The sequence below is a fragment of the Chelonoidis abingdonii genome, chromosome 8, assembly GCF_003597395.2.
Source record: "Chelonoidis abingdonii isolate Lonesome George chromosome 8, CheloAbing_2.0, whole genome shotgun sequence".
NCBI classification, from domain to species: domain Eukaryota; kingdom Metazoa; phylum Chordata; order Testudines; family Testudinidae; genus Chelonoidis; species Chelonoidis abingdonii.
In genome coordinates, this window is record NC_133776.1 from 32,726,986 (window position 1) to 32,745,026 (window position 18,041).

Consider the following 18,041-nt stretch of genomic DNA (forward strand, 5'->3'; position numbering starts at 1 on the left):
CTTAAACAGAGACTGGGAATGGTTGGGTCATTACACTAATTGAATCTATTTCCCTATGTTAAGTTCTCCTCACACCTTCTATGGGTCATCTTAATTATCACTTCAAAAGTTTTTTTTCTCCTGCTGATGATAGCTCATCTCAATTGATTAGACTCTCCCTGTTGGTATGCATACTTCCACCTTTTCATGTTCTCTGTATGTATAAATATCTCCTGTCTGTGTCTTCCACTCTATGCATCCGAAGAAGTGAGCTGTAGTTCACGAAAGCTCATACTGAAATAAATTTGTTAGTCTCTAAGGTGCCACAAGTACTCCTGTTCTTTTTAGGAGTGTACAGTGCATCCCACTGTAATTATACATCCAGGCACCTCACACAAATATCCTTCAGACTGCCTCTCCTGGAAAAATACAAAAGCAACTCCTGGCTCTGACAGACCACGGTGGGGGTATGCAAACTGCAGAGGCCATCCTGCACAATGTCATACCAACAACAGCTCCCTCATTTAAACAGGGATACTTCCAGCTCAAGTAGCTCCACTAATTCCAGCTGTGATACTATGGTTAATACCAACACCTTAACTTCCACCTGGAAATTCACACGTCAGCTCTACCAGGTACTTAGAGTACAAAGTAAATGGCCTGTCACATTCTGCACTAGCTTCAGTTTTCAAATAGTCTCAGGATGTAACCCCATGATATACTGCATTACAGTAATCTAGTCTGAAAATGACAAAGGCATGAATTATGGTAGGGATAGCTTAGTAGTTTGAGCATTGGCCTGTTAAACCCAGGGTTGTGAGTTCAATCCGTGAGGGGGCCATTTAGGGATGGGGCAAAGATCTGTCTGGGGATTGGGCCTGCTTTGAGCAGGGGGCTGGACTAGATGACCTCCTGAAGTCCCTTCCAACCCTGATATTCTATGATTCTATATCTGAAAGAAACGGTCACATATATCTTCCAGGGCATATATGGAAAGAAGTTCTCTTGGATGCTCAGGTGACATCTAGCAGCCAAGTTTATCAAAATTCATAAATTTCAAACCTGTCAAGCAGCAGCAACACTCACTCAACTGGGGGTGCCAAAATAATCCTTGCCAGTTTTTCTGGTTGCTTCACCCTATTTGCATCATTATCAAGGTTTAGTTTTAGTAAAGCCAAGCACTTACCTCTATTTCTTTTTCTTCTATAATATTTACAAGTCCCAAGAAAATATTCTGCAGTTTGATCAAAAAGGGTTCTGGATAAATCGCCCAGTCTTCCCATGCTCTGAAGCATGTCATTACCCGTTGCTAAAAATAGAAAAATGCTAGCACTTTGTAATAAGAGGTATTTTAAAATTATCAGAAGTTTATAGCACAGCATTATAAAACTATAGTTTTAAAACATGCATTTGGCATATAATCAATTTTCAAGAGAAAAATCTTGTATGTTTTCTGTACATAGAAATTAGAAATAAATTTAGTTTAAAAGTAGCAAATGGCCATTCTCTGTTAAGGTTTTATAAAGTCTAATTATCAACTACCAACAAACAAAAAGGGTGAAAATAAGATTGTGTATTCTGTGTCCAGCAATTTCTTCTCACATTAAGATTTCTTACACTGAAACGTACATTGTCTAATACAAAACTAAAAAGTGACCCTACCAGAACAAATCCATTCTCAAATGCTACATTTCTTTCTCGATTCCATGAGTATATACTTAATTACATATTTAATCTATTAATTGTATTTTCTTCATTTACATTGATCTCTACCCATCAGGCAAAAACCTTCTAATAGAAAAGCTGTTTTTCTTCTTTTAAGCATTTTAAAAGTAATATTTGTATAAGGACACAGTTTGGACACAAATTCAAAGCTACTATCTCTATGACAGAAGAGACAGAAATGGAACTCTGAAAGTTCAAAATGGTACTATGCTTAATTTGGAAGTTTGGGGTTTAATCAACTTTTGTTATGAACACACATTCTCTTGTGCAGAAGTATAATACTAATTCATGTTCTCAATAGGTCATATTAACAATAATGCACATACCTTGAAATTTTCCGACTGTAAATGGCCTTGTATGGTACGGTAGGTAGCATTGAGATCAGAAAATATCTGACATAATTTTGTTTCAAAACTGGAATTAAACACATTTCTTACATTAAACAGTGTAACATGAGGATTATAATCTAGTTCATACTGCATGCACCTGGAACCTATTCCTTTTAAATACTGTGGTTTCATCATGAGGATTCATAGCCATGAACTGAACTATAAACCAAATACAGTTACCACACGTGAAATTTGCTTCAGTGAATGGTGGAATTACATGGAGAGATATCCATCAGTGCTTCAAACCCTTTAAACTATGTAGTAGGGATGAAGTGGCATAAAAGCACTGTATTCAGGCAAGAAACAGTCCCTCTGTGAAGACACCATGGAAGACAGCCATAAGCCTCTCTTACAAGGCCTGACATGGGAGCACGCTGAGTGGAGGGCTGCAAAGTTTTGGAGAGTACAAAGAGTGCTGCAGCCCACAAGGCAGCCTTGGGAAGCTACCATAACTTTAACAAGGCTCCAAAGAAACCAAGGAGCAAAAGGGTACAAAGGCTTGCTCCCTCTCCCTAGTCACAAGTTCTATACTGTGCCTCTTACAGTGCTTGGAAAATTTTGAGTTAGATTCTGTGCTATAGCTATCTTCCAGATTTTCAAAGGACAAAGTCAACGTTTAAAAGAGACTTCTGTCTGCTAGATTTACTTGCTATACTATTATTACAAGCAGCAACAGCCCCAATTCTATAACGGGGCTCCATGCTGGTGTGAGGGGCCACCTGCATGACTAACTGCAGAAACTGGGGACAGAGAGAAAGGGAGGGAGCTAACAACGGAACAACACAGAGTGGAGGAAAAAATATTTCAATATTCTTTTAGTTGTATTCTTTGTGCGTTTGACAGGACTTCCTATAGAGTCAGTTTCTTGATTTCCTTATACAATATGCTTCTCCTGTTTATGTGGGCCTTTTACACAGCTACATGGGAGAGAAGAAACGTGATTGTAAAACAGTAAAATTCAGCAAGGAAACTTAGAGACAGATATATCTGAAACATCTAATAAGTCATATTTTTAAAATGAATTTGATTTCAAGTTGCCATTGTCTCTTTCACGCCAAAAGTTCAGCACATTTGGAATTAAAATTCAGTACAACAGATCACAAAATAAGAAACTGAGGTGAAAAACTAGGTCACAAAGGAGCAGTTCTTCCTATCATTCTAATCCCTGCTGCTATTTGATCCACTGATATGAATTAGGCTACAAAAGGGTGACAAGAGTAAGATGAAAACTAAGAAGCTAGGTGAGGGAAACTGTGCAGGGAATGGAAAGCAAAAACAACAGAAAATTGTTCAAGGCAGCGGCCTGACTGTTGCAAATGGGTACTAGAATCTTAGGTCACTTCCAAAATTCAAGCCAATGAAAACCATGTGCATAGATGAAAAGATGGTCATGAAAGGGGGGGGAAAAAAACAGAAAAAACAAGCAAAAAGGGCACACTTATGACATATTTTAAAAGCATGCTATATACTATGAGAGAGCACGATAATCATACCCACACCAGTAAAGTGAGGAAGGTTTATCCTTTTCTATTTACAATACAATATTACACTTCCCCTTTTATCCAGAGGGAAAAACTGGATGAATGTACTTTTAAAGCCATAGTTACATTCCTTTATTTCTATAAAGAATTCAAAAAAACTAGACACTTACAATTTTCTATAATATGAAGCATTGGCAACTTTAGCTGAAGAGTTGTATAACACATCCGACACCAAATATAATCTTGCAATCTACAATAAAGAGAATCCAAATTATGACCAACTTTTTAAAATTTGAATTATGCTGTGATAATATTGTGATATCTTGGGATAAATACAAGACATGCAAATTCAAGAGACTTTGGTCTATTTTAAATTAACTTAAACTAGCCTGATGCCAGCTTTCCTTTCCTATGTTTATATCCATTTCCAGCAAGAACAGTCATCAGAACTTCAGTACATACATATGCTGTATAATCATATCAGGTAAAGATTAGAATTCTGATTTGTTTCTATATGTATGAAAACACAATATTCTATTCAGACACTGAAAAGGCAACCTCCCATTCTTCTTCCCCCTCACCCACATACAAGGCTAATTTGGAAGGAATGGAAAATGTGAAAAGTTTTGAATGGAAAAATACTAGGCAAAAGAGAGATAAGAATTTACTTGAACAAAATGGCACTTCTCAGAAGAATGGAAAACCAACTTCAAACTCTGGTTTTAATACAGAAACTCAGTATCATCTTAAAATTGGGAAACAATACTTTTAACTGCATGCACCCATTATACAGAAAGGCCCCCAAATTATACATAGTATGATTAAAGAAATTCTTCATACCTTTTTAGGAAGAGGAGTCTTCAGAATGGACAATGACTCCGTAACGCAGTCTACAATTTCTTCAGCAGCTTCGGCATTATTAAGACAGAAAACCATTGCATCGCCAATATCGTTCTTACGAGGCGTTAATCCACGCAGGATTTCCTCTAATTTGTCTCTCTGCCTAAAATTTCACAGTGTTTTTCACATTTTCATATAAATTAACAGCACTTTGCCTATAAAGTTCTAATTAAGCTTGTAGTGAGATCAACTTGTTTAGGGCTTAAGTAACCTTAATATTATAATCTGTTATATGTTTTCAGTGAATAAAGATATACATATTCATTAAGATGAAAAACTCCTAAACACAAATGTAAAGACAAACTAGACACTAAAACAGACCAAAGGCTACTGAAAACTCTCCTCTAGTCTAAGCCAAGTTATACCCTATTTTAAAAAGCTACACATATTGCAATAATTATGTTGGTGAAAAGAAAGAACAAATAATGGAACAGAAGTCCACACATTGGCTTTTAGCAACACGTGGGGGAAAAAATTGGCAAAATGAAGATGTTTCTAAGGAAAGAAATGTTAGACCCTATTTTTCTGTCATAATAGCATAACAAGTGATTTAATTACATTGACTTCAATGAAGTTATTCCAAATGTATGTCTATTTGAGAGGAGTCTCAGGCCCGTGATTGTCAATCTTTTATGAGGGTTTTGGATACAAAAAGGTATATACAAGAATACTTATTGTGAACTCTCTTTACAATAGTCTTAGAATTTATTTGTCAAATGGAAGACAAGACTGTATGGAGAATAATTCAATTTTCCAGCTTTTGTTTTGAATTGAGTTAAAGTTAACATGGCTGTTTTCAATAAGTTCAGCCACAAAGTTCCTTTTGTAACATAACATTTTGTGCACTACTGTTGTTAATAACATGTCATCGCAGTTACAGCAAATGGAAGAACAGAACTTTATACTGCCCTGTGAACTAAGTTTCCCTCTGCCAATTAGTAGCTATTTCATATTTCAATTTCTAGTCAATGAAATCAGTAGAATATGGTCAAGATAGATCAAATTCTGGTGATAGGATGAGCAAACAGGGACAACATTTACATTTAACTCTTTTCAGACATCCAAAGCAGGTAATGTTTTACCTGCTCATTTATTTTCTCCAGCCCAGATGCTGGAATTATATTCGCCCACCAACAGATGGAGATAGGAAACCAACAAATACTTTGACATCATCCTCCCAACCCCCATAAATAGGGAGCTACCCTGACTTAAATAGTCTGAGCACTTCTCAAGCAGTTAAACAAGCCAGAGTGAGCCAACTAAACATAAAGTCAGTCAAAAGCTAAAGGCAACTAGAAATTAATCACATTAAAAATCCATAAACTGTACTAAAAACATAACAATAGTTCTAAGAGAGCTCCAAACTCCTAACATTACAGTAAAACACAGTAGGGCATCTGGGATGGCATATCATACTACTTTAAAAAAAAAAAAAAACAAATTAGCAAGTAAGACATTAGGATGACATAATTGAAAATACTAGATCTTAAGTTCTTACTCCTCCTTAAGTGCACCCTTCTTGTTAGGTTCCTCTACAAATGCTTCCGTTTCTTGCTCTTCTGACATCCCATGCAGATATGGATTTAATGGTGGTGGCCTCCAAAATGATCCATTTTTGAACATACGAAAGTCTTCTGTCCTCCACTTGGTTGGAGCGTCTCCCTAAAGAGAGCAATAATATTTCACTGTGTTCCTGTATTTTATCATGTGCAACATTGTGAATTATCACTAACATTTTACTTGCCTGTAAAATTGAATAAAGCTTCCATCTGTAATATACATGGGCTGGAGTCTGGTTTTCAAACAAAAACCTAAGCCGAGGTGGGGAAAATAAAACGTAAAGCATGTCATTTCAAGTATACATTTGAAACACAATTAAAAGGAAATACTGTTTAAAGAAATGAAAGGCATCAATATGCAACTCCTTCCCCTCATCCCACTCTGGCCACAGAGCGACCCAAGAGCATCATAAGCAGAGTGCTACCCCTGCACAGTGAGAGCAGCTTTGGGGAACCAACACATGGAGACATACACAAGCGGCATAATGAAAAGCAAAACTCCATTAGAGCTCCCTGTGCCCCAGGACTGAGTAGGATTTCGGTAGCACAGCTACTGGACCTACACAAATTAAGTGGCTTGTCTCACTGCAAGGAGGAGACATCAGTTTGAAGGGCTACTATAGCCCCTAAGATTGCATTAGAAGCTGTAGAGGCACTCTCTAGAATATAGTTCAGTTACTCAAGTTGTACATGAGGGACCAGAACTGGTCAAAAGTTTTCCAGCTGAACAGTTTTCCACTTGAAAATGCTGATTAGACAAAATCTAAACATTAGTGGGAACACTGTGACAGGCCAAAGTGCTTTGTTTAGAATTTTATAACATAATAGCACAGTGTTTCTCAAACTGGGGTTGCCACTTGTGTAGGGAAAGCCCCTGGCGGGCTGGGCCGGTTTGTTTACCTGCCCTGTCCGCAGGTTCGGCTGATCGCACCTCCCACTGGCCGTGGTTCACCGCTGCAGGCCAATGGGGGCTGCTGGAAGCGGCGGCCAGTAAGTCCCTGGCCCATGCCACTTCCAGCAGCTTCCATTGGCCCGGAGTAGCGATCCATAGCCAGTGGGAGCCGTGATCGGCCGGACCTGCAGGGAAACAAACCAGAAACAGAAACACTGTAATAGCATAAATTAATATGACAATCAAAACAAAGTTGAAATGAAGCACTTCAAACTTTTTGAAATTAAGATAAGGTTGTTTTGATTTTTCTGAATTAAAATTTTTCATAAATTTTGTTTTGCAGGAAATTTTGAAGTTTCATTCAGATTCAGGACAAAGGGAAATTTCAAAAGGTCAGAGTTTCTTGTGGGACAGAAATTCTGAATTTCAACCACACATCTTACCCAATTCCTGCTCATAGTTAACAGAAAGACGCCTAACTTTTACAGAAGCCTGGCATTCATGTAACATGTAAAATATGCATTTTGTACTGTACTATTATCAATGACATTGAACTCTTTCGATTACTAGGAGTCACATGTCATTTTAAAGATAATTTTACTGTAGATTATCAGTAAGGTTTTGACTTCACCAATGGCTTTAACGGTATGAGTATTTAGAGCTCACCAAAACAGTTTACCATTGGAAAACAGCCTTTTGACAAACCAGAATTTCACTAAATTGCACAGACAAAATTTTATTTTAAAAAAATTAGAAAAAAATCATGTTGAAAATGTCAAAACTGAATGTTTTGTTATTTAACAAAAATCTTCAATTTTTCATTTTGAAACTATTTTGTTTAGAAATGGGTGGGGGAAGAAATTTCATTTCACAAAGGACGTTGACGTTTTGGCTTTTCGTCCTGATTCAGGATACATGAACAATTAGTAAAACTCACTAATTTCTAAAATTTAACTTATTTACATTCAAGATATCCATTCAGAAAGCATCTCCCACTACAATATTTTTAAAAAGATAATTACTAGCAATAACTGAAACAGATTCAGTGTTACTGCATATTAAACAAAAATAAGCACCTGAACATTGGATTGTTGATTTCTCGGTTCATGATCATGGCTTCAAACATAGGCCCTTCACGTACTACAAACTCTATCATTCGATGTATCAATGCGAGCAAATTCCTACAACAACAACACAGTTAAAGAAAAATGGATTCAGACCTAACGCTATACAAAACTACACTCCACCTAAGATACTATAACTGTGTGCAGGAGATTATTTTGCTGTACTGTTAAAAAAAAATAGTATAAAAATAAGGTAACATGGAGCAACATTAAAGCCGTGCATCAAGAACACAGGCATACTAAAATGAAAAGATGCCTGATAAAGGTGGAGTGTGCATTTTCTAAGTGAAGCTCTTATTCCTAAACATCAACAACTTAACTCACAGTCATCTTCTACCGTAATCAAAACTAACCTTTACCTTAGTCAAAGCTAACAATGATCTTAGTTATAAAAAAGGGCAACTGAACACCAAAAAGTGATCTCAGTCAAATAGTTATCCCTGAACTAGTGCTGATACATTAAAATCTAAAATGTATCATTGAGTGCTGATACATTTAAAAAGTGTGTCAGTGTTCTGTAGATTGTGTCTACTGTTTACTTGCACTCAAAATTGATACGTTATCATTTTAGCCTATTTAATAGAAACTCCATCCAGCTTTCAAGCTAAAAGACATACAAAAGAAATATCTGAGCGTGCAAAATTGTTCATCAGCTTTCCTTGACACAAACCAGGTGGAGATTTTATTAAAATTAGGCCATTAAGGAGCCAACATCCTTTTGGTCAACATTTAAGATGTATGCCATTAAAACAATCCTGTACATCGTTTATCAAAACATACCATTTTGTTGCAACCCAAACTCAATGAGCCAAATTACAATTCCAGGATCTATAAAGAAAGCTAGACCTCATGTTGCTCCACACAACAGCCTTACACATTCACAGTTAGACAAATCTGTCAGAAGAAAATCTGAAAGTATTTTTTAATTTGAAAATTTAGGCCCACTTAAAGACTGGTAAAACAACTCCTGCAATATGATAGAAACTGATTTTCAATCAAAAAATATTTACTATTTAACAGTGACCTTCCATAGGCTAAACTACTATTAAAGTAGTGTACATTTTGAAACAGGGCCCTAAGTTTTCAAATATAGGTCACAGCCTACACATATCAATGAAAGGCTTCATGATGTAAGTATTTCAGATACTGTGCAAGCAAACAAATGCAGCTTTACTTTCAGCAGGTTTGTGTTTTTACCTCATATATGAGTTATTTAAAGCAAAACAAAAGGACATTGGCTCTTTGAACACTGTACGCACATTTCCCTTTCAGTGACCCCAAATTAGGTTATAACCCATAAAGTGTTATGTTTAAAATTTGGTAACTGTTCATAAAAGAAGATACAGAATTACTTCATTTGTGTCTCCATGTACCAAAGTGCTTAATATGATTACTAGGTAATTACTATTTTATTTTTTACCATCTTAATAGTTCAAAGCTCTCACAGATGTAAAGTTCTTAAGCGGACAATTTTTTTCCACAAAACTAAAGAACGTAATAAAAAAATATTTAAGACTAAAGAAACAAAATCTGTCCCTACAGTTTTAGAAACTGGCAAATGGTCTGCATTATGTATTAATTCTTAATAGGACTACATTTCCTTCATATATCACACAAAAGACCAAAGGCAGTACTTCAGTTAAGCCCTACCTAGAACTCAGGGTTTTTTTGCATACTAATATATCTGACAATCTTGGAAACATTCTGCAGAGAACATACTCAAAGTAATTCTGCAAGCCATTTTATTCAGTGCAGTGTTCTGAAAGTCCAAGTAGCAAGAATGTTTCAGAATGTGCAAACTAACTGTATTTGAAAATAGTGTAAAATTACAGTTAGACTTTCAAGCCTCCAGATGCTGATAATATCACAGATTTTTACGGCCAGAAGGGATCACTGTGATCATCTAAACCAACTTCCTGCATAACACAGCCATGGAAGTTTACCTAGCAACTCCATCATCAAGTGCATTAATTTGTGATTGAACAAAAGAATGTTTTTAGAAATATATCCAGTCCTAATTGCAAGACTGAATATGATGAAAGATTTAGCACATCACACTTCTGAAAAAGTCATATCACTTCTAACACCTACAGTGACAATCCAATACTTTAAAACCAGTTTCTCTTGCAAAACAATGAAAATGCAAACAGAAAATCTTCAGTGATTAAACTAATATATATGCAATATTAAATATGGTTCAAATGAACAGGAAGGAAACTGGCCTTACAATCTTAGGCCCCTGATCTTGCAGATATTTACATGTTATCTGTAATCATGTGAGTAGTCCCACTGAAGTCAGTTACATAAATTAAATGTTTGCACAATAGGGGCATTGTATTGTATTTTCCCACTACTGGCACCACTAATGTCACTTCAATCAAGTTGCCAACAGGAAGCTAAAAAACTTTGAATTTAAAGTTATTTTCTAATACAGTTCAGTTAATATGTGATGAGTACTCCTTACCACATGAGCTTTCAAAATGCTGCAATACATAAAATGGGAGCATAGCCTTCTCTGAAAGCTAGTTGCACCACACACATTCCTAGTTTAATACTTGCTTTACTATCCAATACATCTTTCTAAATCTGATTTTACAGGCAAATCCCTGCTGGCCACTATAATAATCCCACATCACTATTCAAAAGTTGCATCACCCCAAAATTTAGCAAAATTACCACTGCATTTGTGTATACTGTAAAATATGTTTATACTACTGCCTTAAAATATTTTACAAAAGCCTTTATACAAAAAAAATAGGGGCTATTTTATGACAATAAAAACAGTGTAGTACAAAAGGATGATAGTTTAAAGTGCATTATTTAAAAATGTCAATTATCTTAAGTTGGCCAACAAAAAATGTCTTTCAGTTACAATAAAACCACATTTATTGGAGCCGATCGTACCAATGTCTGGTCAAAAACTGTATACTTTCCCAATCCATCCCATGATGTTTTCCTGGTCCCCCGCTGCCGCAGACAGTTCAGCTGGTGTTGCTCACCAAGGCCAATGTCAAAGAGAATTTGGTATTCTTTTGTGTTATTTACTTTTAAAAACAGTGTTGTGTTCCTATGTTTGGGAAAAGGTTTTAGCTTAACTGAGCAAGGGTATGCCTACATCAATGCTTCTACCGTTACACAATTGTGAGGTCAAAACTAAATACATACTCCTTGCATTACAGAACACCCTTTTCCACCTGATTACATATCTAGTTGAATGCTGTGCGTAAAATTTAAAAAAAAAAAAAAAAAAAAAAAAAAGGTAAGAAAGCTCAATTAATAGGGTCAACTGAACCAGAGTTTTGAGTTAGATGTTCCTAATTCAGAAAACAAAGCAGTACTACATTAGATACAGAAATGTTATACCCCTAAAGTATCCAGGTGTTAACAGCAAGACCTACATAATTATCACTAATCTTAAATACTTCTTAGATAAATGTTCTCTGATGAAATTACACAAACTATACCCTAGTATTCAACTCTGGCTGCTGAGAATCATAATTCTGTTCTTCTCCACCAAAAACTGCTGAGGTAAATATTAAATGTGAAATACAGACTGTAAAAACAAATGAATTTCCATTATAAGTAGCATGGAAGAACCATTGCTCAGTCAAGCCATTACCTTTTCCTCAACATCACAATTTTTCTTTAAAATTCCGAAGGGGATATTTTCTATATTTAGATCAGTAATAATAAAGAAAAACATGTACCTTTCTGTTGGGATAACCACTTTGACTATGGCTTGCGACAGAGTCTGTATATGAAGTCACATCAGATAATAAACATAGAATATGTGAGTATTGTTAACAAGTAACAAGCAAAAATATACATATGCATTGAAAATACTACACATCTATCACAAGATTTGCAGGCAATCACTGCTGGAAAGTTATAACTAAGCAATTACATAAAAAGTAGATGGTTGTGTTCAGTGAATCACAAAAGTTCACTAATTGCAAAGTATTAGAACATTCCTGTCGGAATGCACATCAATGCACTGAGTAAGTACTACACTGAGAATAATTAAGGACTTTTAATTCATGAAACAATTCTCAACTATTTGACCTGGCTCATACTGATTTTTGCTACTCTGTTCCCAAGCCTTTTAAAAAAATAACCCTATCATTTAAGTGTCATTCATTAAAGAATCAACAAATTCTTACAAATGTAAATCAAATTGGTTTGTTTAAAAAAAAATACTTACCCTTCATTTTTACTGTCATAGCTAATGTTCTAAAAACCTCTGAAAATATCCTGAACTATCCTCAAATACTGACTCAATATATGAACTTACTAGCAGCCATCTAGACAGAAGAACTATTTTATGAGCTCATTCTAGTGTAAAAATTAAGCTATCTGAATTCAAATGTAGCATTTGCTTTAAAGGAAATAATTTAGATACTGCAAATTTGGCAGCTTACAAAAGGGGGGACGTAGGAGGAAAAAAACCCAGGGAGCTTGGAGGGGGAAAATGATGGCCAGATTTAAAAGAGTAATGAAAATAAGACAAGGCCCAATACCATGGCCTAATGTACTCAGACAATGCCTCCGGGATAAAAGTCCCTTGGGCTAAGGCAGGGAACAGCTCAGTTTGTGTAGCTAAGGGCCGCCAGAAACAGACTGAACAATGCAATTCTATAAAGCCATTGAAAGACTACCATAGATTTTATATTTATAAATTAGATATGGCCCAGGGTACATTTTTAAGTTACCTTCTCAAAATCCTCCTTGTTTTTTGGTGGTGGTAACATTGGAGCATTGGGGTTCTTCAATCTCTCTCTAGGCTGAGCGTTAAAAGGCAGTCCTGATGGAGGTGGTGGGAGGGTGTGTTCCATCATGGAAGGTGGAATGTATATTGGGTGTGGTGGAATCGGTACAGCTTTGCCCCAACCTAGCTTCATTTCAAAGGACATAATCATCTTGCCTGCAAAAGTGAAAGGTTATATAGTTGATAAAACTGAAAGCTACATCAAAGCTGTGCCACTGTTTGCAATGTTTCATTACAGCTTTGGGGCCTGGGCCTGCCTATACTAAGGTTAATCTGTTTTCACTTAAACTGTATGGTAAGATTATACCAAGACTGCAGGTTACATCACACCAAAGCCCACTACATAATTTTTTTTTTTTTTGGAGGGTTTCAAAGTATGCCTTCAGGAGAGTACAGAGCACATAACTTGAATTTTTAAAGAATCAACAAGATCCAGGGTAATCATAGGTTCTTTGCATGTACACTGAAGCTTAACACTCCAGGCTGCAAGCCCTGATCTGTACTATGACATTTCACCATGTCTGACCACAACTGCCAATCATTTTGAGTGATCTACAGCTGAATGCTGTTCCACAATCCATATAAAATGGAATGAAACATGGTCAGCATACTACATTTAAACCCTAAATGTTGTCAGAATGGTAAAGCTTCAGCAAATATTAGCTTTCCGAATACTAGTTTTCTCCATATGGAAGTTCTGAAATGAGTATTAAACATTAAACAACAAGCTACTCCTTAAGAAAGGCCAAAGAAAGTATGAATGTAGGATACAGGGAAGGTAAGAAGCCCTCATTACAAAACAGGAAGTATATAAAGCAAGGACAATAAAAATAGGTAAATATTTATAAATATTTGTCCAAACTGGGATAAATAACTACCATGTTGAAAAAAATCTGACATTTTATTCACAGATAAACAGTTTAATGAGTGCAAATCAATATTGTACACTCAAACTTTACATGCACTTTTGGAGCATGATCTCTTCCTTATCCAAAAAATTCTGCCAAAATGCCCTCTGGGAACTTTCAACTTCAAAGCAACTACTAGCAGTCATAGTGGCAAAACTAAACTAATCATAATTAGCCATTCTACAGCTGGTCATATTTTCCTTAATCCAAGTGAAAATGTATTCATCATACTATACTCACTGGCAACAACAACAAAAATAGAAATGTGGGCTGGAAAGAAAGCCTTTCCCCCCCCCATCTTCCTACATAAATGCAGTACTTTAATAAGTACTTTTTCTTTCAAGGTTTATGTTGTATCTTCACTTGGCAGATTCTTCTCTTTATCCCTTGCCAGTATCACAGCACAAGTTTTGTGCATCATCTAAAACTTTATGATCGCTGTGTTAATTCAATTGATTTTAATACTCAACTCAAATTGATAAGCTATAAAACAGTCTATACAGCTTTATTTTAGGCCTAGTCTACACTAAAAAAAGATTTGCCAATACAGTGGTACCATACTAGTAACCTAGGCCAAGTCTGCACTACCCTGTACGTCAGCAAAACGTATGTTGCTGAGAGTGTAAAAGAAACCACACCCGAGCAACTTAAGTTTCATCAGCATAAGTGCTTGTGTGCACAGCCAACGCTCTCCTGCCAACACAGATACTGCCTCTTGTTTAGGTGGTTTTATGATGTCCACGGGAGAGCTCTCTCCCATTGGCACAGAGTGGTTACATGAGCAATCTTACAGCAGTGCACTTGCATCAGTACAGCTGTGACGCTGTACATTCACTAGAGTAGACGTGCTAATATCAGCAAAAGTGTGCTTTCACTGTATAGTTATACCATTTCCCGAAATGAAATAAGCTACACCGTCAAAACACTTTTTTGCAAGTATACCTGCATCTACAATAAGATTTTGGCAATATAAAAATGATGTAAAAATATCACAACCCTAATCAATATTACTATACCAGCACAAGTTTTAAGCATAGACCTGGCCTCAATTCACAGAGCTTTAATAATTTACCAAAAATAACCAATTCACTGGTATCCATTTAAACTATTATAATATAGTAGTATCTCTCCCACTCTCTGCAAAAATAATAGTTTATAATATAGCAGTATCCCTCATACCCTCTGGAAAAAACTATTTCCACTCTGAGAGGAAAGGAAGCCATTATAAGACTTTTTAAAAGGTGTTTCAAACTGTACTAGCAAGTAAAAATGAAATAAAAATATGGTTAAGTTTCCACCTTTTCTATGTCACAATATTTTCCATTATTTCATTTTGAAAGAACTTAATTCTAAGATACATGTCTCCCAAACTTATGTTTCAGGCCTCCCCTAAAAGGTAATTATGACTAGACACAATTTAAAGTCCCGTTTACCATTTAAATTCTTTAATGCTCGTTCAGCATCTCTCCTGTTCATAAAGGCAACAAAACCACAGTTCCTCTCTCTTGCTCTTTCCTCATCGGTTCTTGGCCACATAATTTTAACACTAGCTAATGGTCCAAAACGCCCAAATTCTTGACATAACATCTCTTCATTCATCTATAGGAAAATAAACCAGAATTAACATCCAGTTACAGTTTTTCTAAGGCACCTATATCACCTTGGTATCTAAGTGTTGCGATATTATTTCTCTCAATTCTCTGAAAAAACAGGAGATTATGTAGATGCTTGGGAGTTTTCAGGGTGGTGCTGCTTACGGATGATATTCTATGGGGAAGGCTCTCTTGAAAAGGAACATCTCATATTCTGACCCAACCACAGTCAGGCTTCACCTCAGCCTGATCTTTTCCAGCAAGGAGTTCTATAGAAGAAATGTTTCCATGGAGAATGCCCTACCCTCAGTATCAAAATATCTAAACCCGGATCTCTACAGTGCCATAACATTTTTCACTAATATATAATGCTTTAAGCGTATAGTCCATAATCATAATTAGCCACCATAAAACAAAATTTCACTGAGACAAAAATCTACAGCAAACTCCTGAAAGAGTTCAACTGGATCTAATGTAACTCCTGCTCTTAATTATATGGCTACATCCAACCTTACCTGAGGATTAATGTTTCCAAGGTACAAATTCGTTGTGCTTGGATCTCCAACATCATGTGAACCTGGTGCGTAATCATCCAGTACTAAAATGAAGAGAAGATTATTATAACCCAAACATTAATTAAAGTGACACAATATGGTACTAAATGAAAAAAGAATCTATATTACCACCAGAAGATCTGTTTCTTCTTGAAGGAGCATCCACTATATAAAAAGAGATTATGCATATTTAGTCTATACATTTTATAAAACAAATAAACATAATAAAATAATGATTACTTACTGGAACGGCGCTGGCCATCTGAATCTGACTGGGGTGGCTCAAAACGACTTAATCTACCTTTTGTTTTATGCCTTTCATCACGCTCCTCTTGAATTCTACAAAAATGTTAAATACAGGTAGCAGTTATCTATAATTCAAAGTTATTCCTAATAAACAATTTTTCAAATAATATCTTCCAAAATATGACTCTTTAGTCATTTTAGCAGTCATTTTAAAATGAAGTTAGTGTCCGTAAAAAGTATCAAATTGCCAGTTTTCCACTTAGCCACAGAAATGGGACAACTCAAATAGTCGTAAATGTAATCTTCCCCATTTCATTCCCCTAGCGTGCCGTTACCCGACCTAGATGGGCCACCTGTAGGTGCAAGAAGTTATTCAATTTACGAGATCAAGGTCTAGGGTACCGGTCTGAAAAAAAATCAAGAGACCTGGGTTCTGTGCCCTACTCTGCCACTGACCTACCATGTGTCTCTGGGCAAGTCGCTTCATCTCTCTGTACCTGTTTTCCTCTCCTACCTTTTCTCAGTCTTGCCTAAATTTAGATTGTAAGCTCTTTGGTGTAGGACCTGTTCTCATGTTATGTACTGTACACAGCACAATGAGGCTTCAATCTCAGTTGGGGCCTCTTGGCACTAATGTCACACAAATTAATATTCAATCTTTGGAAGTTTTGCTGAATGTAGTGATTTTTCTTAATGTAGGTATCTGTGTTTTAGGAGATAGAATAAGACCACCAATTCATTTCATATACACAAACTAGCCATGAGACAGTAATAAAGTTTGGTCACTATTAACAAGGGCTATCTCTCTATATCAATTATCAATCCCACAAGACTCCCAGGTGTCCTTTTCACCTATCCTACCTTACCAAAACAAAACAACATGTAATATCATGGCATACAGGTATTTTATTATCTGTGATATAGAGCAGTGGTGGGCAACCTGTGGCCCGTGAGGGTAATCCACTGGTGGGTGGCGAGACAGTTTGTCTACATTGGCCGGGAACAGGCTCCCAGTGGCCGCGTTTGCCGTTTCCGGTCAATGTAAACAAACTGTCTTGTGGCCCACCAGCGGATTACCCTCACGAGCTGCGTGTGGACCACAGGTTGCCCACCACTGATATAAAGAGTCTACCTTGTTTTCAAACTCTCTCCAGAGGATTCTGTACTCAGTTATAAAAGACCTTTTTTCTGTTTTTAAAAAGAACAATTCCATTCACAAAAAAATAAAAAAAAAAAAATCTGAACTGTAGAGTGACTGTTGCTCTTCAATTAAGTTCATTAAAACGCTCTTCAATCCCCCACCCTCCCAGACCATCCTGCCCTCCTTTGCACACCTTCTTATCCAAGGATAAGATATTTTGACTGTTTTCCCTTGAGCTACAATCTGCTCTATCCCCTGGCTAAGATCCATCATCTCAGCACACAAGCACACACACAGAAGCTAACGCCTCCCAACTCCATTCTCCACAATTCTATGCTCCACAAGTCATCTAATAAAACCAGAGACCACAGGCAACACTCAGAAGCATATAAATTGCCTCTGGTCCATGGGACATGAAGTCCTTGGCATAGCCAATGAGATATGTGCAAAGCTCAGCCACAGAATTTTCTTGTTTTTGTTTGTTTAGACTAAACTGCTTTTGCATTCAATCTTCACTGAAAAAACTGAAATCTTTCATTACCATGATCACTCCACAGTTCCTTCAGCCATAGTGTAAGAGACACTGACACAATCAAATACTTTGTTATTCATTATTCCGATACACAGGAAGGAGAACAAATCTACTACTGAAACACATGTTGTTTCTTTGGATCCTTACAGAGTGAAAAGAGAAGTCTCAACCTCCTCTTCGTTTATAGGATCTGATCACTTTGCTTCAGTTTCCATATATAATATAACCAGTGACAGTATGATAAAAAGTAGTAC

The 18,041-nt window shown here is 36.4% G+C and overlaps 1 protein-coding gene across 10 annotated transcripts in view; it reads right to left on the reverse strand.

Annotated features, from left to right (window-relative positions):
* The window catches only part of U2SURP (U2 snRNP associated SURP domain containing), a 59,719-nt gene that overhangs the window by 16,197 nt on the left and 25,481 nt on the right, over positions 1–18,041 (reverse strand). For 4 of the 10 annotated variants that reach the window (XM_032801664.2, XM_032801666.2, XM_075068485.1 and 1 more), the window contains exons 7-19: positions 16,113–16,207; positions 15,998–16,033; positions 15,830–15,912; positions 15,156–15,321; positions 12,759–12,970; positions 11,757–11,800; positions 8,002–8,106; positions 6,219–6,285; positions 5,973–6,136; positions 4,415–4,577; positions 3,745–3,824; positions 2,031–2,118; positions 1,166–1,288 (exon numbers count right to left, since the gene is read on the reverse strand). In XM_032801664.2, the coding sequence (XP_032657555.1) occupies positions 1,166–1,288; positions 2,031–2,118; positions 3,745–3,824; positions 4,415–4,577; positions 5,973–6,136; positions 6,219–6,285; positions 8,002–8,106; positions 11,757–11,800; positions 12,759–12,970; positions 15,156–15,321; positions 15,830–15,912; positions 15,998–16,033; positions 16,113–16,207 (1,426 nt within the window). Of the gene's footprint in view, positions 1–1,165; positions 1,289–2,030; positions 2,119–3,744; positions 3,825–4,414; positions 4,578–5,972; positions 6,137–6,214; positions 6,286–8,001; positions 8,107–11,756; positions 11,801–12,758; positions 12,971–15,155; positions 15,322–15,829; positions 15,913–15,997; positions 16,034–16,112; positions 16,208–18,041 lie in introns of all 10 variants that reach the window. The other 6 variants (XM_032801667.2, XM_075068486.1, XM_032801665.2 and 3 more) reach the window with 3 other exon arrangements.